The sequence below is a fragment of the Oncorhynchus mykiss genome, chromosome 2 (assembly GCF_013265735.2).
Source record: "Oncorhynchus mykiss isolate Arlee chromosome 2, USDA_OmykA_1.1, whole genome shotgun sequence".
In the NCBI taxonomy this organism is placed as follows: Eukaryota; Metazoa; Chordata; class Actinopteri; order Salmoniformes; family Salmonidae; genus Oncorhynchus; species Oncorhynchus mykiss.
This window is the reverse complement of record NC_048566.1, coordinates 93,810,295-93,835,108: the sequence shown is the minus strand read 5'-3', so window position 1 is coordinate 93,835,108 and position 24,814 is coordinate 93,810,295. Positions and strand designations below refer to the sequence as shown.

Sequence of the window (24,814 nt, the reverse complement as noted above, 5' to 3'; positions counted from 1 at the left end):
TTGTCTGTATGTCCCTCGTCTCTCACCCCCCCCCCCCATAACACTCCCTAAACCCCACCTACTGTGCTGTGTTGTGCTGTATGTCCCTCGTCTCTCACCCCCCCCATAACACTCCCTAAACCCCACCTACTGTGCTGTGTTGTACTGTATGTCCCTCGTCTCTCACCCCCCAACACTCCCTAAACCCCACCTACTGTGCTGTGTTGTACTGTATGTCCCTCGTCTCTCACCCCCCCCCCCCCCCCATAACACTCCCTAAACCCCACCTGCTGTGCTGTGTTGTACAGTATGTCCCTCGTCTCTCACCCCCCCACCCCCATTACACTCCCTAAACCCCACCTACTGTGCTGTGTTGTCTGTATGTCCCTCGTCTCTCACCCCCCCCCATAACACTCCCTAAACCCCACCTACTGTGCTGTGTTGTACTGTATGTCCCTCGTCTCTCACCCCCCAACACTTCCTAAACCCCACCTGCTGTGCTGTGTTGTACAGTATGTCCCTCGTCTCTCACCCCCCCCCCACCCCCATTACACTCCCTAAACCCCACCTACTGTACTGTGTTATACTGTATGTCCCTCGTCTCTCACCCCCCCCCCCCAACACTCCCTAAACCCCACCTACTTTGCTGTGTTGTACTGTATGTCCCTCGACTCTCACCCCCCCCCCCCCCCCCATAACACTCCCTAAACCCCACCTACTGTGCTATGTTGTACAGTATGTCAATCTGTACTCGGCATGCAGCGGTAGGAAAAGTACCCAATTGTCATACTTGAGTAAAAGTGAAAGTGAAAGTCACCCTGTAAAATATTACTTCAGTAAAAGTCCCAAAGTATTTTGTTTAAATTATACATAAGTATCAAACGTAAAAATATGAATCATTTCAAATTCCTAATATTAAGCAAAATGGACGACACCATTTTTTTTAAACAGATAGCCAGGGGCACGCTCCAACACTCATAATTTACAAACAAAGCATGTGTGTTTAGAGGCAGTAGGGTTGACCATGGATGTTCTCTTGATAAGTGTGTGAATTGAACCTTTTTCCAGTCCTGATAAGCATTGAAAATGCTTACATTTGGGTGTCAGTGAAAATGAATGGAGTAAAAAGTACATCATTTTCTTTAGGAATGTAGTGAAGTAAAAGTAAAAGTTGTGATCTGTTTTGAACTGTAATGTGGTCGTTTAGGGAACCTCCTTTGGCCCAAGAGCACATGTCCGTGTCCCCTCCTCTCTCCTCAGGTGGAGATTAAACAGCAGGAATATAGACCAGGATGAAGACAACCACTACACTTTGGTGGGAGGCAACCTGGTCATCTCTAACCCCATCAAGAACAAACACGTTGGGAAGTACACCTGTAAGGCCACCAACGACTACGGCACTGTGGTCAGCAGAGAGGCCGCTGTCCAGTTTGGATGTGAGTGGAGTGGATTGGACGGGATTGGATGGGATCCCCGTCCCCATTGTTACGTAACACATTATCATTGACAGGAAGGATGAAATGACTTTTTTAGAGATGCCCCTTAGGCTAGGCTAATCAGTCATGCCTATGTGAGTGGAGCTGTGATTGAGAGGCAGCAGTGGCACATCATAACAGCTGTGGAAATGGAATTTGAATGGTCAAACTTTGTAGAGGGTAGCATGACATGGAATCACTTCTGCTGAATCGATAGTAAGTTCACTTTGAAAGATGACAGTTGCAAATTTCAAGCCTCCCAACTAGTTAAACACAGGTCTTGGTTTTGAAGTGGTTTTGAGAGAGAGGTTACAGGGTTTAAGAGTATTTGGAGGATCAGTGTTCTTACATAAATGAGGCGAGGGAGAGTGTGACAGTGGATTATCCAGGCTTGTTAATGAATCTGAACTCTCTCTGTCTTTCTCTCCCTACTCTCCCCGTCACTCTCTCCCTCGCCTTCTCTATTCACCCCCCCCCCCCGCCCTCTCTCTGTCCCTCCTCTCTTTCTCCAAGACCTGGACTTCTTCTCCTCTGAGGAGAGAGAGGCGGTGTATGTGAAGGAGGGCCAGGGGGCAGTGCTGCTCTGCGCTCCTCCCCCACACTACCCAGGTAAGTGCTAGGCTAAGCTAACGGCTAACTATATGATGCTAGGTCATTGTTATGTCTAATGCTAATGCTAGACACAGATGGTGTCAAATGTATCTTACGATGTCTTGAATAGTGTCTACGTCATGTCTCAAAGTGTCTCAACACATCTCAACTGAAGTCTGAAGATGTGTGAGACATGGCTGGCTGAACTTTAGTGTCCTGAGGGGAAGATTCAAACGATACATTACACATTCAACATAATACACACATTGCACGTTACCCATCATACACATTGCGCATTTTTCATATAGTCTTTTAGATAATACATATTGCACATTTGATGGACATGGGAATGAAGGAGTGCTTAAAACTTCTTAGGGCTGCAATCCCGTTAACGGGTTCGATATGCCAACAGCCAGTGAAAGTGCAGGGCGCCAAATTAAAAACAACCGAAATCTCATAATTCATATTCCTCAAACATACATGTATCTTATACCGTTTTCAAGGTAATCTTGTTGTTAATCCCACCACAGTGTTCGATTTCAAATAGGCTTTACAGTGAATGCACCACAAACGATTATGTTAGGTCACCACCAACTCACAGAAAAACACAGCCATTTTTCCAGCGATAGATAGGAGACATAAAAAGCACAAATAGAGATAAAATGAATCACTAACCTTTGATGATCTTCATCAGATGACACTCATAGGACTTCATGTTACATAATACATGTATGTTTTGTTTGATAAAGTTCATATTTATATAAAATAAATCTGAGTTTACATTGGCGTGTTACGTTCACTAGTTCCAAAAACATCCAGTGATTTTTGCATAGCCACATCAATTCAACAGAAATACTCATCATAAATGTAGATGAAAATACAAGTTATACACATGGAATTATAGATATACCTCTCCTTAATGCAACTGCTGTGTCAGATTTCAAACAAACTTTACGGAAAAAGCAAACCATGCAATAATCTGAGACGGCGCTCAGAAAAAAAAGTGTTTTATCCGCCATGTTGGAGTCAACAGAAATCAGAAATAACATTATAAATATTCCCTTACCGTCATCAGAATGCACTCCCAGGAATCCTAGTTCCACAAGGGCTTAGGTACACAAATCAAAGAGCTTGTCGGACAAAAACTTCAAAAAGTTATATTACAGGTCTTAGAAACATTTCAAACTAAGTATAGAATCAATCTTTAGGATGTTTTTATCATAAATCTTCAATAACGTTCCAACCGGAGAATTCCTTTGTCTGTAGAGAAGCAGGTCGCTATCATGTGAATTGCGCATGACCAGCCCTTGGCTCTCTGCCAGACACCTGGCTCATTCAGCTCCCATTCAGCCAAACAACACAGTAGAAGCCTCATTCAAGTTTCTAAAGTCGGTTGACATCTAGTGGAAGCCCTAGGAAGTGCAACTTCATCCATATCCCATCGTGTATTCAATAGGGTCTGGGTTGAAAATCGACCAACCTCAGATTTCCCACTTCCTGTTTGGATTTCTTCTAAGGTTTTTGCTTGCCATATGAGTTCTGTTATACCCACAGACATCATTCAAACAGTTTTAGAAACTTCTGAGTGTTTTCTATCCAATACTACTAATAATATGCATATATTAGCAACTGGGACTGAGGAGCAGGCTGTTTACTCTGGGCACCTTTCATACAAGCTACTCAATACTGCCCCTGCGGCCATAAGAACCTGTTTAGGAGACCCTATAGAGTCTGTCTGAGGGGAGGTGGAACCCTATAGAGTCTGTCTGAGGGGAGGTGGGACCCTATAGTGTCTGTCTGAGGGGAGGAGGGTTCCTATAGTGTCTGTCTGAGGAGAGGAGGGACCCTATAGTGTCTGAGGGGAGGAGGGATCCTATAGTGTCTGTCTGAGGAGAGGAGGGACCCTATAGTGTCTGAGGGGAGGAGGGACCCTATAGTGTCTGAGGGGAGGAGGGACCCTATAGTGTCTGAGGGGAGGTGGGACCCTATAGTGTCTGAGGGGAGGAGGGACCCTATAGTGTCTGTCTGAGGAGAGGAGGGATCCTATAGAGTCTGAGGAGAGGAGGGGTCCTATAGTGTCTGTCTGAGGGGAGGTGGGACCCTATAGAGTCTGAGGGGAGGAGGGACCCTATAGAGTCTGAGGAGAGGAGGGACCCTATAGTGTCTGAGGGGAGGAGGGACCCTATAGTATCTGAGGGGAGGAGGGACCCTATAGTGTCTGAGGGGAGGAGGGACCCTATAGTGTCTGAGGGGAGGAGGGACCCTATAGTGTCTGTCTGAGGAGAGGAGGGATCCTATAGAGTCTGAGGAGAGGAGGGATCCTATAGTGTCTGTCTGAGGGGAGGAGGGATCCTATAGAGTCTGAGGAGAGGTGGGACCCTATATAGTCTGAGGGGAGGAGGGACCCTATAGTGTCTGAGGGGAGGAGGGACCCTACAGAGTCTGAGGGGAGGAGGGACCCTATAGAGTCTGAGGAGAGGTGGGACCCTATAGAGTCTGAGAGGAGGAGGGACCCTATAGTGTCTGAGGGGAGGAGGGACTATACAGAGTCTGAGGAGAGGAGGGACCCTATAGTATCTGTCTGAGGGGAGGAGGGACCCTATAGCGTCTGAGGGGAAGAGTTAATAAACAGAGTCGAGTACATGGGCGGTGTCTGAAATCATTTTCTGTGCTTATCTTTTCCACGGTCTGTTTAAAAAAATTATCTGCAGTGAGTCTTGTGTCTGTAGGAATGTTATGGTCTGTAGCATTGCATCTATTACATGTGTCTCTATGTTAGTATCATATCCAAACCTAACAGTATGTTAAGACTCGGGTCATCATCCCAGATAGTCATAGCAGTGAAAATCAGTGAAAGTGTGCCCCCTGCTGGTACATGGATGTACTACTCCTCAATGATATAGGCTCTAACGCTGCCTCTGACACATCATATTGTATGCTATTTTCTCACACATTTGCCCAGAGCTGAGTTTGGCACCTCTAGTCTCAGTGTAGGGCTGCTTGAGACAAAATCAGCCGTTTATAGTGCTGTTTTATGGCTTTTTATAGTGTCGCTCTGTATTTTTTGTCAATGGTACCTTACACTGATCCGTTCAGGTTTTCCTCTCTGAGTCGTGTCTTAGCCATATTTGGGTCTCCTTTGGAACTGTCTAATTCTTCCTCTTTGATCATTGTTAAACAAACCTATTTGGTATCAAACGGGAGCTCCACCAGAATACTCTGCAGCAGATATTCATATTCATGTTATGCAAATTCATCCAGCCAAACCAATCTGTGAAACTATGGTAACGTCTTTCAGCTGCCTCCGTGGGTACAGAATTCCAGTTCCTGAGTGAGATTTGTCCTTTTCAGCTCCTTTCACAGCATCATGACGACAGTTAGAGAGACAGACAGAGAGAGAGACAGAGAGAGAGACAGAGAGAGAGACAGAGAGACAGAGAGAGAAAGAGACAGAGAGAGACAGAGAGAGAGAAATAGAGAGAGAGAGAGAGACAGAGAGACAGAGAGAGAGATTGAGAGAGAGAGAGAGAGAGAGACAGAGAGAGAGACAGAGAGAGAGACAGAGAGAGAGAGAGACAGAGAGAGAGAGATTGAGAGAGAGAGAAATAGAGAGAGAGAGAGACAGAGAGAGACACAGAGAGAGAGAGAGACAGAGAGAGAGAGAGAGACAGAGCGAGAGAGAGACTGAGAGAGAGAGAGAGAGAGTGAGAGAGAGAGAGAGAGAGAGAGAGAGAGAGAGACAGAGAGAGAGACAGAGAGACAGATAGAGAGAGAGACAGAGAGAGGGAGAGAGAGGGAGAGAGAGAGAGAGAGAGAGAGACAGAAGGAGAGAGACAGAGAGACAGAGCGAGAGAGAGACTGAGAGAGAGAGAGAGAGAGAGAGAGAGAGAGAGAGAGAGACAGAGAGACAGAGAGACAGAGAGAGGGAGAGAGGGAGAGAGAGGGAGAGAGAGTGGTCTAATAATCTTTACATACTACTGTTCTGAGTCAACCTCAGCCAAACACAGCTGTACTGATGGCCTGGTTATGTAACCACCGTAGTTGGTGGAAAGGAAAATATATATGCTATGGTTAGAATGATGTGTACTATAGGCTAATATCCTTGGTCAGGATGGTGTGAAACCGGTGAAAGAGCCACAGCTCCTCAGCCTTCCTCCTGACTCCACCTCATATTGACTCACTACCCTCTTCCTCCATGACTGATAGGTTGAGGGTTGTATATGTTGTCTCTGTAGACGAGCTGTCATTCCGCTGGATTCTGAATGAGTTCCCCGTCTTCATCCCTCTGGATAAACGTCGCTTCATCTCTCAGACTACGGGGAACCTCTTCATCTCTAAGGTAAACTTCTAACTTGTCTTGTCTTTGGTTGTGTCCCAAATCACATCCTATCCCCTATCTGCAATGTCGTGGAGCATTTTCAAACAGTACATTTATATTTTCCAACCGGGTTATGCATTTGGGTGAGGTTCTTTTCTCGCCTGAGTAGCCTCGTTTCACTGCATAAAAATCAAGTTTAACATTTTATAAAATCTAGTGTTCGGTGAAAAAACAACATAATGTCAAATACATCTAGCCTAATCAAATAATTAACATCCAATCACATTAACCACATTACTCTCTCGCGGGAAACCTTCACTCTTACGCGGACATTTAGAAACGAAACATGACAATTTGAAAAATAAGCCACAGGAGTTTTTGAGCGAGATTAAAGTGTAATGGGTCCTATGTGTAGCTGGTGTAGAGAGTCAGGCGCAGGACAGCAGATATGAGTAATCAACGTACTTTTACTCAATTGTCCAATATACAAAGTAACAAATACACGCACACCATGACAGACTGAAAATACAACAAACAATCACTCACAAAAAACCTTGGGGGAACAGAGGGTTAAATAATGAAACAATAATTGTGGGATTGATATCAGGTGTGTAAAACAAAGACAAAACAAATGGAAAATGAGAAGTGGATTGGCGGTGGCTAGAAGGCCGGTGACGTCGATCTCCAATCGACTTCGGCGGAAGTCGTGACAGTACACCCCCCCCCCCCCCCCCCCCCCTTTACGGCGGCTCCAGCAGCGCGCCGACACCGACCTCGGGGACGACCCGGAGGACGAGGCGCAGGGCGATCCGGATGAGACGATGGAACTCCCGCAGCAACGAAGGGTCCAAGACGTCCTCCACCGGCACCCAGCATCTCTCCTCCGGACCGTACCCCTCCCATTCCACGAGGTACTGAAGGCCCCTCGCCCGACGCCTTGAGTCCAGGATAGCTTGAACAGCATACGCCGGGGCCCCCTCGATGTCCAGGGGGGGGGCGCATCTCAGCTTCCTGGAGTGTACCAGCGGCCTGAGGAGAGACACATGGAACAAGGGATTAATACGATAATCTGGGGGAAGCTGTAACCTGTAGCATACCTCATTCAGTCTCCTCAGGACTTTGAATGGCCCCACAAACCGTGGACCCAGCTTCTGGCAGGTTTCAGAGGCAGGTTTAGGATCGAGAGCCAGACCCGGTCCCCCCGTGCGAGAGGCTAGTGGAGGAGTGGCGGATCTCTGCCCAGGGGGCCATCTCTGCCCAGGGGATGAACGCCACCCACTCCCCCGGCCGGTCCTGGCAATATGACCGCAGAAACCTACCCACATCCTGGTTGACTCTCTCCACCTGCCCGTTACTCTCGGGGTGAAAACCTGAGATGAGGCTGCCCCAGACGTTCCATGACGCTCTCCAGACCCTGGACGTAAACTGGGGATCCCTATCAGAGACTATGTCCTCAGGCACCCTGTTGTGCCGGAAGACATGAGTGAACATGGCCTCCGCAGTCTGTAGAGCCGTAGGGAGACCGGACAAAGAGAGGAGACGGCAGGACTTAGAAAACCGATCCACAACGACCAGGATCGTGGTGTTGCCCTGTGAGGGAGGCAGATGCATCAGGAAGTCCACCGACAGGTGCGACCACGGCCGTTGTGGAACGGGTAGGGGTTGTAGCTTCCCTCTGGGCAGGTGCCTAGTGGCCTTGCACTGGGCGCACACTGAGCAGGAGGAAACATAAACCCCCTTGTCCTTGGCCATGGTGGACCACCAGTACTTCCCTCTAAGGCAACGCACCATCCGCCCGATGCCAGGATGACCAGATGAGGGTGACGTGTGGGCCCAATAGATCAAACGGTTGCGGACAGCAGATGTAACGTACAGGCGCTTAGCTGGACACTGGGGGGGGGGGGGAGTGGGCTCTCTGCGTAACGCCCGCTCGATGTTCGCGTCCAGCTCCCACACCACCGCTGCCACCAGACAAGAGGCCGGGAGGTATGGGAGTGTGATCCATGGACCGCTCCTCTGTGTCATACATCCGGAACAGAGCATCTGCCTCAGCGTTCTGGGAACCTCGTCTGTAGGACAGAGTGAAAACAAAACGGGGACAGAATATGGCCCACCTTGCCTGGCGAGGGTTCAGTCTCCTCGCCACCCGGTTGTACTCCTGATTGCGGTGGTCAGTCCAGATGAGAAAAGGGTGTTTAGCCCCTTCAAGCCAATGTCTCCATGCCTTCAGAGCCTTGACAACAGCGAACAGCTCCCAGCCCCCCACATCATAGTTTCGCTCCGCCGGGCTGAGCTTCTTTGAAAAGAAAGCACAGGGGTGGAGCTTTGGTGGCGTGCCCGAGCGCTGAGAGAGCACGGCTCCTATCCCAGCCTCGGACGCGTCCACCTCCACAATGAAAAGTGGATTGGCGGTGGCTAGAAGGCCGGTGACGTCGACCGCCGAACGCCGCCCGAACAAGGAGAGGAACCGACTTCGGCGGAAGTCGTGACATAAAGACTACTTTCGAGTAGTAAGACATGTATAAAAGCAACAGATATCATTAATAAGAAGGGGCTAGAAGCATCTTATATGGTGAGCTACCGAGTGGCTAGGACAGGCAAGCCCCATACTATTGTGGAGGACTTCATTCTTCCTGCTGCCGCGGATATGGCCAAAAAAACTATACAGACAAGGCACTGCATCTTCTTCATCAAAGAACGCTGTTTAACCACGCATCAGTGACATGGCAGGAGACGTTCTGAGACAATTTGCATACAAGCCAGTGAATTCTATGCGTTACAGCTGAATGAGTCAACAGAAGTGGCGTGCCTGGCACAGCTCCTGTCCGTTACGTTTATGGGGGGTCAATTAAGGAAGACATCCTCTTCTGCAAACATGAGAGGATATTTTTTAAAGTACTGGACAGCTTTGTGACATCAAAAGGACTTGGTGGTCAAGATGTGCTGTTATCTGAACTGATGGCGCAAAAGCCATGACAGGGAGACATAGTAGAGTGGTAACGCTCGCGCAAGCAGTTGCTCCTGACACCAATTGGGTACACTGCAGCATCCACCGAGAGGCTCTTGCTGCCAAGAGGCAAAGTATTGACACATTTTTTTAAAGTGAGAGATGAGCTCAAAGTTTTCTTGACTGACCATAATTTTCACTAGTCTGACCGCTTGCATGATGACGAGTTTCTTACACAACTGGCCTATCTGGGTGATGTTTTTTTCTCTCCAGAAAGATCTGAATCTAGGATTACAGGGACAACTATATTCAATGTGCGAGACAAACACACAGGTCTTTCCATCATTGTATGATTTTTTGGTGTGCAAATTAACTCAAGCTTACGGACAATGTCAAATGTGATATAGCGAAGCACCTGAGTGAGCTGGGTGCGCAATTACGCAGGTACTTTCCCGAAACGGACGAATCAAACAACTTGATTCATTATCCCTCTCATGCCCTGACTCCAGTCCACTTACCGATATCTGAACAAGAGAGCCTCATCAAAGTTGCAACAAGCGGTTCTGTGAAAATTGAATTTAATCAGAAGCCACTGCCAGATTTCTGGATTGGGCTGTGCTCAGTTTCTTACCTTGGAAAATCATGCTGTTAAGACACTGATGCCCTTTGCAACCACGTACCTATGTGAGAGTGGATTCCTGGCCCTCACTAGAATGAAAACTAAATACAGGCACAGACCCAACACTGCAGAGTTATGTGCATCCTTTCAAGCACACCCTTCTCATTAACCTGTGGTGAGTTATTCACAATTTTTTATGAACAAATAAGGCTTTATATGTAAGATGGCTAAATAAAGAGCAAAATTATTGATTTATTATTATATTATTATTTATGTCCTGGTAATATTAGAGCTCCCTGTCACTTCCCACGAGCCGGGTTGTGACAAAAACTGAAATGAATACATGTATTGTATAGTATGTGTGTGTGGCAGGCTTACAATGATGGCAAAAAACAACATTTGAGAGTGTGTTGACCCTGGTGCTAGAGGGGGTACAGCTGACCCTGGTGCTAGAGGGGGTACCGCTGACCCTGGTGCTAGGGGGTACGCAGCTGGAGGTTGAATGTTTGAAGGGGTACCGGACTATAAAAACGTTTGGGAACCACTGCCCTATATAGTGCATTCGTTGTGTTTTTCATGAATTGTTGATGTCTGTCACCAGGTGGACTCGTCTGACAGCGGAAACTACTCCTGCTTCGTCTCCAGTGCCTCCATTGCCAAGAGCGTCTTCAGCAAGTTCATCCCCCTCGTCCCCCTGGCTGAACGTTAGTTTCTGTTTTCCTCTACGTTGAGATAGAAACCTGTAGCGTAATGAATACCACAACATCCACCAGTCTGCACATACCTTTTGTCCCCATGGCTGAACGTTAGTTTCTGTTTTCCTCTACGTTGAGATAGAAACCTGTAGCGTAAGGGCTACCACAACATCCACCAGTCTGCACAAACCTTTTGTCCCCCTGGCTGAACGTTAGTTTCTGTTTTCCTCTACGTTGAGATAGAAACCTGTAGCTTAAGGGCTACCACAACATCCACCAGTCTGCACAAGCCTTTTGTCCCCCTGGCTGAACATTAGAAGCTGGTTTTGTTAGCTATTAAAAATTAGGAATCAGTAAAGATAGTCCTCCCATTATTCAGCATCACTCTACAACTTATACGATCACCTTGATCACTATCTAAGTTTTAGTCGTCACACAATTACCTACTGTCTGTAGTTTGCTTAGTTTTGCTTAGGACAGAGTTGGTCCAAAGAGTTGGTCCATCTTAAGACCAGAGAACCACACATGAACCTAAGAGAGGATGAATCTCAGGGATAAGAGAGATATGGTTAGTCGGGCGGGCTCCATCTCTGGAGACAGAGACCACAGCTGAAGTGTGGGGAGAGAGAGAGCCTTTTGTTGTATGTTTGTCTGAATATGGAAAAATCTTGACAAGAGAAAAAGATTAAGAGAATCCTAGAGCTCACCTGGAGTTCACCTGGAGGTCATGTGATGTTAGGTATGGGAATTACCCAAGGAGTTGAATAGAGCACCAACAGTATAGGGATCAGTCTAGCATGTTGTGTTGTAGTTGAGAAGGTTGTAGGGGAGAACAGTAGTTTACTCAACAACACTTCAGGAGCTCTATGCTCTGTCATGCATATGTTTTACCATGTCTACATCACCACACTATAACGGGGGCCTCTGGCTGTGTCGTGGCCCATATCTAGCACTGCACTGTTACAACTCATCAGGAAGGGCAAACTGAGCTGGAAGCATTGTGTGTGTGTGTGTGTGTGTGTGTGTGTGTGTGTGTGTGTGTGTGTGTGTGTGTGTGTGTGTGTGTGTGTGTGTGTGTGCGCGCGCGCGTGTGTGTGTGTGATGCAACGCAGCTAACCTATCCTACCGGAGACACCCATTTACAATGAAGTGCCTCCAACCAAATGCATCACCTTGTCACCACACAGAGTGAACTAACGTATTGCTGCTGGTCTAAATTGTGTTATGAATAAACAGGTGACTCACGTCCACTTTCTATTTCCTGTTTCTCCACCAATCAGGCCCAATAAGGAAGTACCCTGCTGATATCAAAGTCAAGTTCCCAGACACCTTTGCACTGGTGGGCCAGAACATCACACTGGAATGCTTCGCCCTGGGAAAGTAAGTCTCGATATAACCAGTGCATTGTTAGAACTACATTTTGAATTAGACAGAGAATCAATGATATTGTGTATGCAAACAATTACAGACCACAAAGGGAAACCCAGCCGCGAGCTGCCCAGTGACGTGAGTCTACCAGACGAGCTAAATGCCTTTTATGCTCGCTTCGAGGCAAGCAACACTGAAGCATGCATGAGAACACCAGCTGTTCCAGATGACTGTGTGATCACGCTCTCCGTAGCCAATGTGAGCAAGACCTTTAAACAGGTCAACATTCACTTGGCCGCGGGGGCCAGATGGATTACCATGATGTGTACTCAGAGCATGCGCGGACCAAATGTCTTCACTGTTATTTTCAATCTTTCCTTGACCGAGTCTGTAATACCCACATGTTTCAAGCAGACCACCATAGTCCCTGTGCCCAAGAAAGGGAAGGTAACCTGGCTAAATGACTACCGCTCCGTAGCACTCACGTCGGTAGTCATGAAGTGTTTTGAAAGGCTGGTCAAGGCTGACATCAACACCATCATCCCGGAAACCCTAGACCCACTCCAATTCCCATACCGCTCCAACAGATCCACAGATGACGCAATCTCAATCCCATTTCACACTGCCCTTTCCCACCTGGACAAAAGGAACGCCTATGTGAGAATGTTGTTCATTGACTACAGCTCAGCCTTCAACACCATAGTGCCCACAAAGCTCATCACTAAGCTAAGGATCCTGGGACTAAATATCTCTCTGCGACTAGATCCTGGACTTCCTGACGGGCTACCTCCAGGTAGTAAGGGTAGGAAACAACACATCTGCCACACTGATCCTAAACACAGGGGCCCCTCAGGGTTGCGTGCTTAGTTCCCTCCTGTACTCTCTGTTCACCCACGACTGCATGGCCAAGCACGACTCCAACACCATCATTACATTTGCTGATGACACAACAGTGGTAGGCCTGATCACCAACAACGATGAGGCAGCCTATAAGGAGGAGGTTAGAGACCTGGCTGTGTGTGGCAGAACAACAACCTCTCCCTCAATGTGAGCAAGACAAAGAAGATTATAGTGGATTACAGGGAAAGGAGGGCCGAACATTTCCCCATCCACATCGAGGATGGAGTGGAGCGGGTTGAGAATTTCAAGTTCCTTGGTGTCTACATCACCAACAGGTCCAAACACACCAAGACAGTCGTGAAGAGATTATGACAACATCTTTTCCCCCTCAGGAGACTGAAAAGATTTGTCATGGGTCCCCAGATCCTCAAAGGGTTCTACAGCTGCACCAGCTGGTGCTGGTTGCATCACTGCCTGGTATGGCAACTGCTCAGCATCCGACCATAATGCGCTACAGAGGGTAGTGTGTACCCTCTGTAGGCCCAGTACATCACTGGGACCAAGCTTCCAGCCATCCAGGACCTACAGTATATGTCAAAAGTTTGGACACACCTACTTATTCAAGGGTTTATCTTTATTTGTACTATTTTCTACATTGTAGAATAATAGTGAAGACATCAAAACTATGAAATAACATATAGAAAAATGTAATAACCAAAAAAGTGTTAAACAAATCCCAAAAATATTTTTGATTTTTCAAAGTAGCTACCCTTTGCCTTGATGACAGCTTTGCACACTCTTGGAATTCTCTCAACCAGCTTCATGAGGAATGCTTTTCCAACAGTCTTTAAAACCTTTTTTTAACCTTTATTTAACTAGGCAAGTCAGTAAAGAACAAATTATATGGTGAGATCATCCGTTCACCTAATCTGCGTCTCACAAAGACACAGCAGTTGGAGCCAAAAATCTCAGATTTTGACTCATCAGACCAAAGGACAGGTTTCCACCGGTCTGATGTCCATTGATCGTGTTTCTTGGCCTAAGCAAGTCTCTTCTTCTTTTTGGTGTCCATTAGTTGTGGTTTCTTTGCAGCAATTCAACCATGAAGGCCTGATTCACACAGTCTCCTCTGAACAGTTGATGTTGACATGTGATTGTTACTTGAACTATGTGAAGCATTTATTTGGGCTGCAATTTCTGAGGCTGGTAACTCTAATGAACTTATCCTCTGCAGCAGAGGTAACTCTGAGTCTTCCATTCCTGTGGTGGTCCTCATGAGAGCCAGTTTCATCATAGTGCTTGATGGTTTTGCAACTGCACTGCTCTTTGCTTATTTGAGCTGTTCTTGTCATAATATGGACTTGGTCTTTTACTAAATAGAGCTATCTACTGAATACTACCCCTACCTTGTCACAACACAACTGATTGGTTCAAACACATTAAGAAGGAAAGAAATTCAACAAATTAACACACAACTGTCAACTGAAATGCATTCCAGGTGACTACCTCATGAAGCTGGTTAAGAGAATGGGAAGAGTGTGCAAAGCTGTCATCAAGGCAAAGTGTGGCTACTGTGATTAACACTTTTTTTGGTTACTACATGATTCCATATGGGTTATTTCATGTAGAAAATAGTAAAAAATAAAGAAAAACCCTGGAATGAGTAGGTGTGTCCAAACTTCTGACTGATACTCTATATATTAAGCGGTGTCAGAGGAAAGCCCAAAAAATTGTCAAAGACTCCAGCCTCCTAAGTCATAGACTGTTCCCTCTGCTACCGCACAGCAAGCGGTACCGGAGAACCAAGTCTAGGATCAAAAGGCTCCTTAACAGCTTCTACCCCCAAGCCAGAAGACTGCTGAACAATTAATCAAATGGCCACCAGGACTATTTACATTGACACCCCTCGCCCTCCCTTTGATGAGCTCTCAAGTGTGTCAGACTCTCTCTCCCCCTCTCTCTTCTCCCCTCTCTCTCACGCACTCACTCACGCATGCCCGCCCGCACGCACAGCTTCTACCCACAAGCCATAAGACTGCTGAACAATTAATCAAATGGCCACCTGGACTATTTACATTGACCCCTCCATTTGTTTTTTACACTGCTGCTACTCGCTGTTTATTATCTATGCATAGTGCCTTTACAACTACCTACATGTACTTTAGTTTATTTAGTAAATATTTTTTGAACTCTATTTCTTAAACTGCATCGTTGGTTAAGGGCTTGTAATAAGCATATTCGGCGCATGTGACAAATAACATTTTATTTTATTTTATTTGATCCTTGCTCAGACCTAGAGTATGACGTGGTTTATTGTAATGCACTGTGTGTAAATATTCACATGACAAAGCTATGTGTTTACAGTGTCTTGCGAGAGTATTCACCCCCCTTGGCATTTTTCCTATTTTGTTGCCTTACCACTTGGAATTAAAATATATATATTTTTTGGGGGGGGGGGGTTTGTATCATTTGATTAACACAACATGCCTACCACTTTGAAGATGCTAAAAAAAATAAGACAAAAAACTGAAAACTTGAGTGTGCATAACTATTCACCCCGCCAAAGTCAATACTTTGTAGAGACACCATTTGCAGCAATTACAGCTGCAAGTCTCTTGGGGTATGTATCTAGTCACTGAGATTATTACCCATTCTTCAAGCCAAAACTGCTCCAGCTCCTTCAAGTTGGATGGGTTCTGCTGGTGTACAGCAATCTTTAAGTCATACCACATATTTTCAATTGAATTGAGATCTGGGCTTTGACTAGGTCATTCCAAGACATTTAAATGTTCAACCTAAACCACTCGAGTGTTGCTTCAACAGTATGCTTAGGGTCATTGTCCTGCTGGAAGGTGAACCTCTCAAATCTCTAGAAGACTGAAACAGGTTTCCCTTAAGAATTTCCCTGTATTTAGCTCCATCCATCGTTCCTTCAGATCTAACCAGTCTCCCAGTCCCTGCAGATGAAATACATCCCTACAGCATGATGCTGCCACCACCATGCTTCACTGTGGGGATGGTATTCTCGGGGTGATGAAAGATGTTGGGTTTGTGCCAGACATAGCGTTTCCTTGATGGCAAAAAAGCTACATTCTAGTCTCATCTGACCAGAGTACCTTCACCAATTTGAACTATTTTGTGTATGTCCATTACATGAAATCCAATTAAACATCTATTTAAATTACAGGTTGTAATGCAACAAAATAGGAAAAAAGCTAAAGGGAATGAATACTTTTGCAAGGCACAGTATACTGTATGTCTTAACTCCTCCCCTCTCCACAGCCCCATCCCTCAGATCCGCTGGAGGAAGATGGACGGAGAGCTGCCGGCCAATCATGAAGTCAGTATGGCAGGGGCCCACCTCCAACTGTACCACGTGCAGTATGAGGACGAGGGGACGTACGAGTGTGAGGCCCTCAACTCCAAAGGGAAGGACTGGCACCGGGCTCGGGTCTCTGTAGAAGGTAGGGCCCTGTATCTAGTCTACTAATTAAGCAATAAGGCCAGAGGGGTTGTGGTATATTGACAAAATACCACGGCTAAGGGCTGTTCTTAGGCAGAACGCAACTCGGAGTGCCTGGATACAGCCCTTAGACGTGGTATATTGGCAACCCCCTGAGGTGCCTTATTGCTATTATAAACTGGTTACCAGCGTAATTAGAGCAGTACAAATAAATGTTTTGTTATACCTGTGGTATAACAGTTTGATATACAATGGCTTTCAGCCAATCAGCATTCAGGGATCGAATTTATAATGAAGCAATAAGGCCCGAGGAGGTGTGGTTTATGGTCAATATGCCACTGCTAAAGGCTGTTCTTAAGCACAATGAAACGAACCACCCAGTTTACAATACAGTATATACTCCCCAGCTTTGTAGTTGCAAGTCATTGACTTGCAAATTGTTATTATTCAACACCTCTTCTCTCAGGGCTTAGTCCTAATTTGAGTCATTCACTCTTAACTCAGATTTTCACATGAATCATGCATTGATGTTGTGCGCTGATCTCAAGTTAGGACTCAGGCCTCGTACACGTGATCTCAAGTTAGGACTCAGGCGTCGTACACATACTGTACAGTCTCCTTTCCTCATCTCCATTCCAGCCTTCCCAGAATGGACAGAGTCCATCAGCAGTACAGAGCGGGACATCAGCAGTGACTACACCATGTCCTGTGAGGCCAGCGGCAAGCCCAAGCCCCACGTCCACTGGCTCAAGAACGGCTACCCGGTAAGTCCTTTCACATACCCTTTTAACACTGCTGGGCTGAGCTGAACATAGCTGAGCAGAGCTGTGCTGAGCATAACAGAGCCGAGCAGAGCAGAGTTGGGGTGAGCTGAACAGAGACAAGCAGAGCAGAGTTTGGCTGAGCTGAACAGAGACAAGCATAGTTGGACTGAGCTGAACAGAGCTGAGCATAGCTGTGCTGAGCTGGCCTGGTTAAGTACCCACCATAGCTTTTGGAACCGTACTGGAAAATACTATATGAAAGCAAAATACTATATGTTAACAAAATACTATATGTTGACAACATACTATATGAAGACAAAATACTATATGTTAACAAAATACTATATGTTGACAACATACTATATGAAGACAAAATACTGTATGTTGACAAAATACTATGTTGACAACATACTATATGAAGACAAAATACTATATGAAGTGTGGTTTGGGTTAGCAGGCAATGGTGTTCCAGCAACTATGATAAATGCATAACCAGGCCAGCTTGGTTTAGGTCGGCTCGGTTCGGCTCAGTAGTGTGAAAAGCCAGGTCCCTTAGATAGAAAAGCACTAACCTCTCTACCAAGGTCAGCAGCCAGCATCAGGGTGGCACAGTTTTGACAGGGGTACTCCTCAGAGTCTGAATTGTCTGAACACAGCGCACAGTGTTAAGACTCAGGATAAGGTAGCTCTTGTTGTTTCTCAGAGAATGTCAAAGAGGAGAGGAGAGGAGAGGAGAGGAGAGGAGAGGAGAGGAGAGGAGAGGAGAGGAGAGGAGAGGAGAGGAGAGGAGAGGAGAGGAGAGGAAAAGTACCTCTTGTATTTTCTGAGTGTGCCAGCCCAGAGGTTGCATAACTCACTGCCATAGTAACTGTCACACCAACCCTCCTCCTGAAAGAGACCCAGGAGAGAAGGCAGGCAGGGCAGGCAGGCAGGCAGGCAGGCAGGCAGGCAGGCAGGCAGGCAGGCAGGCAGGCAGGCAGGCAGGCAGGCAGGCAGGCAGGCAGGCAGGCAGGCAGGCAGGCAGCACAGAGTGGGAGGGAGGACTTTGATGTCAATGTAACTTGATACTTCATTATGTATTAATGATGTTTTCATCAAGTCAGATAAACCCATTGAAATGCTGAGGGATGCTAGTTAATTACATTTTGCATGCATTTAGTATTCCTACATTTCAAAAGTATTTTGATGTTTTAATTTCAACATTGTCAACATTACACTTATTGTCATTGAGACATCAACATGCCCTATTATAAAATGTAGTAATACCAATGAAAAAAATATGTTATTGTAATTTTGAAATGCGTATTATAATTGTTTCATATTTATTTATTCCGTTTCCACAGTACGATAAGCATGATCTGAAGTTCAGAGGACTGACGTTTGAGGACTCTGGGATGTACCAGTGTAGAGCGGAGAATCGGCATGGAGTCGTCTATGCTGACGCAGAGCTGCGTGTGATTGGTGAGTTAAATAGTCTGTCTGATTATGCGTGGCTGCGTCCAATGCAGTGTTGCATGTGTTAAAGCCTTCAGACGGATTGTGATTGGCCAAAGATGAAAGGTCCCTACACTAGACTAATTAACTTTGTGTTATACATGTTGAAGAACAATCAAACAAACAACATATTCCAGTAAACTGACAGCTCGCCCTTTTCAGCGGTGACTTGATCCCAAGCTGTTTCTAATTATGGTCATAAAGCATGAACCTAAGTAAACACACACTCACACACATACCGTACACTGTACATACTATATTGTATACACTATGTATACAAAAGTATGAGGACACCCCTTCAAATTAGTGGATTCGGCCATTTCTGCCACACCTGTTGCTGACAGGTGTATAAAATGGAACACACAGCCATGCAATCTCCATAGACAAACACTGGCAATAGAATGGCCTTACTAAAGAGCTCAGTGACTTTCAATGTGGAAACGTCAAGGAGCAACAACGGCTCAGTCGCGAAGTGGTAGGCCACACAAGCTCACAGAACAGGACCGCCGAGTGCTGAAGTGCGCGGCACCTAAAAATCGTCTGTCCTCGGTGCAACACTCACTACCGAGTTCCAAGCTGCCTCTGGAAGCAACATCAGCACAATAACTTATTCGTTGGGAGCTTCATGAAATGGGTTTCCATGGCCGAGCAGCCTCATACAAGCCTAAGTTCACCATGTGCAATGCCAAGCATCGGCTGGAGTGGTGTAAAGCTTGCCGCCATTCGACTCTGGAGCAGTGGAAACGCGTTCTCTGGAGTGATGAATCTGGGTTTGGTGGATGCCAGGAGAACCTGCCCCAATGCACAGTGCCAACTGTAAAGTTTGGTGGAGGATCGATAATGGTCTGGGGCTGTTTATCATGGTTCAGGCTTGGCCCCTTAGTTCCAGTGAAGGAAATATTAACATTACAGCATACACTGAAATTCTAGACAATTCTGTGCTTCCAACTTTGTGGCAACAGCTGGGGAAGGACCATTCCTGTTTCAGCATGACATTGTCCCCATGCACAAAGCAAGGTCCATACAGAAATGGTTTGTTGAGATCGATGTGGAAGAACTTGACTGGCCTTCACAAAGCCCTAACCTCAACCCCATCGAAATGGGATGAATTGGAACGCCATTTGCAAGCCAGGCCTAATCGCCCAACATCAGTCCCCGCAGCAATGTTCCAACATCTAGTGGAAAGCCTTCCCAGAAGAGTGGAGGCTATTATAGCAGCAATGTTCCAACATCTAGTGGAAAGCCTTCCCAGAAGAGTGGAGGCTATTATAGCAGCAATGTTCCAACATCTAGTGGAAAGCCTTCCCAGAAGAGTGGAGGCTATTATAGCAGCAATGTTCCTACATCTAGTGGAAAGCCTTCCCAGAAGAGTGGAGGCTATTATAGCAGCAATGTTCCTACATCTAGTGGAAAGCCTTCCCAGAAGAGTGGAGGCTATTACAGCAGCAATGTTCCAACATCTAGTGGAAAGCTTTCCCAGAAGAGTGGGGGCTGTTTATAGCAGCAAAAGGGGGTTCAACTTATTATTAATGCCCATGATTTTGGAATGAGATGTTCGACGAGCAGGTGTCTACATACTTTTGGTCATGTAGTGTCCCTACATGCTTCTGTCTGATATCTTTATCAAGACATGAATAAACAGATGAAAAAAATATATATTTTTATATATACAGTATATAATATATATTTTTAAATTGTGCCTGCATTTGTTGTTTGCCACATGGCCTTAAATGTGTTTTTCTCAGTCGCCCATGCTCAATATTAATATCCTCTTTCTGACTCTCCCCAGCGTGCGCCCCTACGTTTGAGCATAACCCAGTAAAGAGGAGGATCCTGGGGGCCAAGAACAGCCGTGTGGTCCTAGAGTGTAGACCTAAAGCTGCTCCCAAAGCCTCCTTGTCCTGGAGCAAGGGCTCTGAACTCCTCTTCAACTCCAGCAGGTCAGCACCGGGTTGGGATCCGTCTGTGTTTATTGACTGAGGTCCGTTCACTATTCCTGGAGGCCATTGACAACTCCCCTCCTCTGCTCAAAACTCCTCTAAATATTATTTTGGGAGAAAGGTTTTGTATTTGGTTTTAAGATAATGTGTTGACATTTTGTCTGGATTAGACTCTAGTAGGAAGGTTTCTATTCGTTTATGAGACACATTTAGGTCATTATAGTGTAGCGTATAATGTCTCTGAGAATCCATTACTTGCGTCTGTGTGTGTGTGTGTGTGTGTGTGTGTGTGTGTGTGTGTGTGTGTGTGTGTGTGTGTGTGTGTGTGTGTGTGTGTGTGTGTGTGTGTGTGTGTGTGTGTGTGTGGTGTGTGGTGTGTGTGTGTATGTGTGTGTTTGACTTCTCTACATTTCCTGGCACTACTGTCCTCTATCCATTTAGCTTGGTAATGGGGTAATGGGGATGAATGTTTTTGTCAGTGAGGGCTGTGCTCTGCTCTGCTTCACACTTCTCCCTGTCAGTAGCTGACATTAAGCCTGGTCTGAAGCTCATCAGACAGGACAGAGAGAGTCTGGCTCTGTAAGCCCCTCCCCTCCTCCGTTCCTCAACCACAAAACAAGGATAATCTGCCGTCACTAAGAACCACCACTCATCCATCTCCCCTTCTCCAACTACCCATATCACTCTCAGCCATCTCCCCTTCTCCAACTACCCATATCACTCTCAGCCATCTCCCCTTCTCCAACTACCCATATCACTCTCAGCCATCTCCCCTTCTCCAACTACCCATATCACTCTCAGCTATCGCCCCTTCTCCAACTACCCATATCACTCTCAGCCATCTCCCCTTCTCCAACTACCCATATCACTCTCAGCCATCTCCCCCTCTCCAACTACCCATATCACTCTCAGCCATCCCCCCTTCTCCAACTACCCATATCACTCTCAGCCATCTCCCCTTCTCCAACTACCCACATTACTCTCAGCCATCTCCCCTCCTCCAACTACCTATATCACTCTCAGCCATCTCCCCTTCTCCAACTACCCACATCACTCTCAGCCATCTCCCCTTCTCCAACTACCCATATCACTCTCAGCCATCTCCCCTTCTCCAACTACCCACATCACTCTCAGCCATCGCCCCTTCTCCAACTACCCACATTACTCTCAGCCATCGCCCTTTCTCCAACTACCCATATCACTCTCAGCCATCGCCCCTTCTCCAACTACCCATATCACTCTCAGCCATCGCCGCTTCTCCAACTACCCATATCACTCTCATCCATCGCCCCTTCTCCAACTACCCACATTACTCTCAGCCATCTCCCCTTCTCCAACTACCCATATCACTCTCAGCCATCTCCCCTTCTCCAACTACCCACATCACTCTCAGCCATCTCCCCTTCTCCAACTACCCATATCACTCTCAGCCATCTCCCCTTCTCCAACTACCCATATCACTCTCAGCCATCTCCCCTTCTCCAACTACCCATATCACTCTCAGCCATCTCCCCTTCTCCAACTACCCACATCACTCTCAACCATCTCCCCTTCTCCAACTACCCACATCACTCTCAGCCATCGCCCCTCTCCAACAAACCAAACTATGCAAATCACTCTCAGCCATCTCCCCCTCTCTATCTACCCACATCACTCTCAGCCATCTCCCCTCTCCAAATACCAAAACTACCCAAACCACTCTCAGTCATCTCCCCTTCTCCAACTAACCAAACTACCCAAATCACTCTCAGCCATCTCCCCCTCTCTATCATCCCACATCACTCTCAGCCATCTCCCCTCTCCAAATACCAAAACTACCCAAAACACTCTCAGCCATCTCCCCTTCTCCAACTAACCAAACTACCCAAATCACTCTCAGCCATCTCCCCCTCTCAATCAACCCACATCACTCTCATCCATCTCCCCCTCTCCAGCTACCCAAATCACTCTCATCCATCTCCCCTTCTCCAAGTACCCAAATCACTCTCAGCCATCTCCCCCTCTCCAGCTACCCAAATCACTCTCATCCATCTCCCCCTCTCCAGCTACCCAAATCACTCTCATCCATCTCCCCTTCTCCAACTACCCAAATCACTCTCAGCCATCTCCCCCTCTCCAGCTACCCAAATCACTCTCAGCCATCTCCCCCTCTCCAGCTACCCAAATCACTCTCATCCATCTCCCCCTCTCCAGCTACCCAAATCACTCATCCATCTGCCCCCACTCCAGCTACCCAAATCACTCTCAGCCATCTCCCACCATAGCTAAAATAACTTTCTGAGAAATGAGAATAGAGAAGAGGAATAAATAAATGCCTCATTCTGTGAGAGATGTCCACATGCAGGAGCTGTCCATTCAGGCTGTTGTGAATAAGTGTGTTGCCATTCAGTCATGTCTAATGGGATTTGCTCTTTGTGTGTATTTAGGACACTGACATTATGTTTTGTTACCTTCATCAGGATGTTAATCTGGGAGGATGGTAGTCTAGAGATCATATGTTTTGTTTCCTTCATCAGGATGTTAATCTGGGAGGATGGTAGTCTAGAGATCATATGTTTTGTTTCCTTCATCAGGATGTTAATCTGGGAGGATGGTAGTCTAGAGATCATATGTTTTGTTTCCTTCATCAGGATGTTAATCTGGGAGGATGGTAGTCTAGAGATCATATGTTTTGTTTCCTTCATCAGGATGTTAATCTGGGAGGATGGTAGTCTGGAGATCCTGAATGTGACCAGGGCAGACGAGGGGCGCTACACCTGCTTTGCTGAGAATGACCGGGGCAAGGCCAACAGCACAGGCTTCCTCTCTATCACAGGCAAGCTGCATGCACACACACACACACACACACACACACACACACACACACACACACACACACACACACACACACACACACACGGACACAACACACACACACAGACCCACCATAGGGCAGCTGCCCTGCCCTTCTCTGAACCAGACTCATAAACTCATTATTCACACATAGAAACACCCATCTGACCTCCAGCCCGTCAGCCTCCTCTGACTGAGTTTATGGACCTCAGGGGACCAGTGATAAGGGTTAAGAGCCTTGCTCAAGGGCACAATGGCAGTAGGTAGCACATGGCATATTGAAGCCAGTAACCCTCTGGATGCTGGTTCATCTCTTAGATTCAAACTGGGAAACATTGTTACTGAGTCGCCTTGAGGCTAGCGCCACTTCACCATCATCACTACCATCGCTCGCACACAGAACGCCTATCTGACCTTCATCAGTCTTATGAGACTGAGTTATGGAGTCTCAGGGGGCGGGGTCTCAGGGGGCAGGGTCTCAGGGGCGGGGCTTCGGGGGCGTGGTCTCAGGGGGCAGGGTCTCAGGGGGCTGGGCTTCAGGGGGCTGGGCTTCAGGGGGCGGGGTCCCAGGGAGCCAGTAGTGATACATGCTATCACTCTATTACTCACCCATCATAGCCAACACCTCAGATGAGATCTGACAAGGTTTTTTTTTATAGGATGTACAATTTTTAACAAAATGAACTGTGGACAGAGTCCCTGTTGTGATCAATACCTTACCCTTCAACCCCCTCTACTGGTCAGATATGATCACTGCCACTGCCCACTGCTCCACCTCTTGTTCACATCAGCACATTCTTACACAGACTCTCTCACTCATAGGATGTTGGTGGCACCTTAATGACTGGAGTGAAATTAGTGGAATGGTATCAAATACATCAAATACATAGTCTCCAGGTGTTTTATGCCATTCCATTTACTCCGTTCCGGCCCTTATTATGAGTCGTTCATCCCTCAGTAGCCTCCACTGTTCTCACGCTATACAAACAACAAATATTTCCCTACGGCGGCAGGGTAGCCTAGTGGTTAGCGCGTTGGACTAGTGACCTGAAGGTTGCAAGTTCAAATCCCTGAGCTGACAAGGTACAAATCTGTCATTCTGCCCCTGAACAGGCAGTTAACCCACTGTTCCTAGGCCATCATTGAAAATAAGAATTTGTTCTTAACTGACTTGCCTAGTTAAATAAAATAAAAATTAATCGGCAAGAACACACGTTGCTGTTAAGGCTGACCACCCCTTTTTCTCACCAGAGGCCACTAAGATCACCTTGGCTCCGTCCAACGCGGACGTGACGGCGGGCGAGAGCGCCAGCATGCAGTGTGCCGCGTCACATGACTCAACGCTGGACATCACGTTCGTCTGGACCATGGACGGCCGCTCCATCGACTTCGACCGGGACGGGTCCCACTATGAACGCAACCCGGTAAGAGATTAAAAAAGCAGGCCAGACTCTCTCACTCATAGGATGGTGGCACCTTAATGACTGGA

The 24,814-nt window shown here is 46.7% G+C and overlaps 1 protein-coding gene across 2 annotated transcripts in view; it reads left to right on the top strand.

The window, feature by feature from the left end:
- The window catches only part of LOC110502409 (contactin-1a), a 165,526-nt gene that overhangs the window by 90,060 nt on the left and 50,652 nt on the right, over window positions 1-24,814 (top strand). For both annotated transcript variants that reach the window (XM_036959293.1, XM_036959302.1), the window contains exons 5-15: window positions 1,240-1,415; window positions 1,968-2,063; window positions 6,281-6,384; window positions 10,531-10,633; window positions 11,905-12,004; window positions 16,115-16,296; window positions 16,935-17,059; window positions 18,403-18,520; window positions 20,343-20,493; window positions 23,181-23,308; window positions 24,577-24,749. In XM_036959293.1, coding sequence (XP_036815188.1) covers window positions 1,240-1,415; window positions 1,968-2,063; window positions 6,281-6,384; window positions 10,531-10,633; window positions 11,905-12,004; window positions 16,115-16,296; window positions 16,935-17,059; window positions 18,403-18,520; window positions 20,343-20,493; window positions 23,181-23,308; window positions 24,577-24,749 — 1,456 coding nt within the window. The remainder of the gene's footprint in view (window positions 1-1,239; window positions 1,416-1,967; window positions 2,064-6,280; window positions 6,385-10,530; window positions 10,634-11,904; window positions 12,005-16,114; window positions 16,297-16,934; window positions 17,060-18,402; window positions 18,521-20,342; window positions 20,494-23,180; window positions 23,309-24,576; window positions 24,750-24,814) is intronic.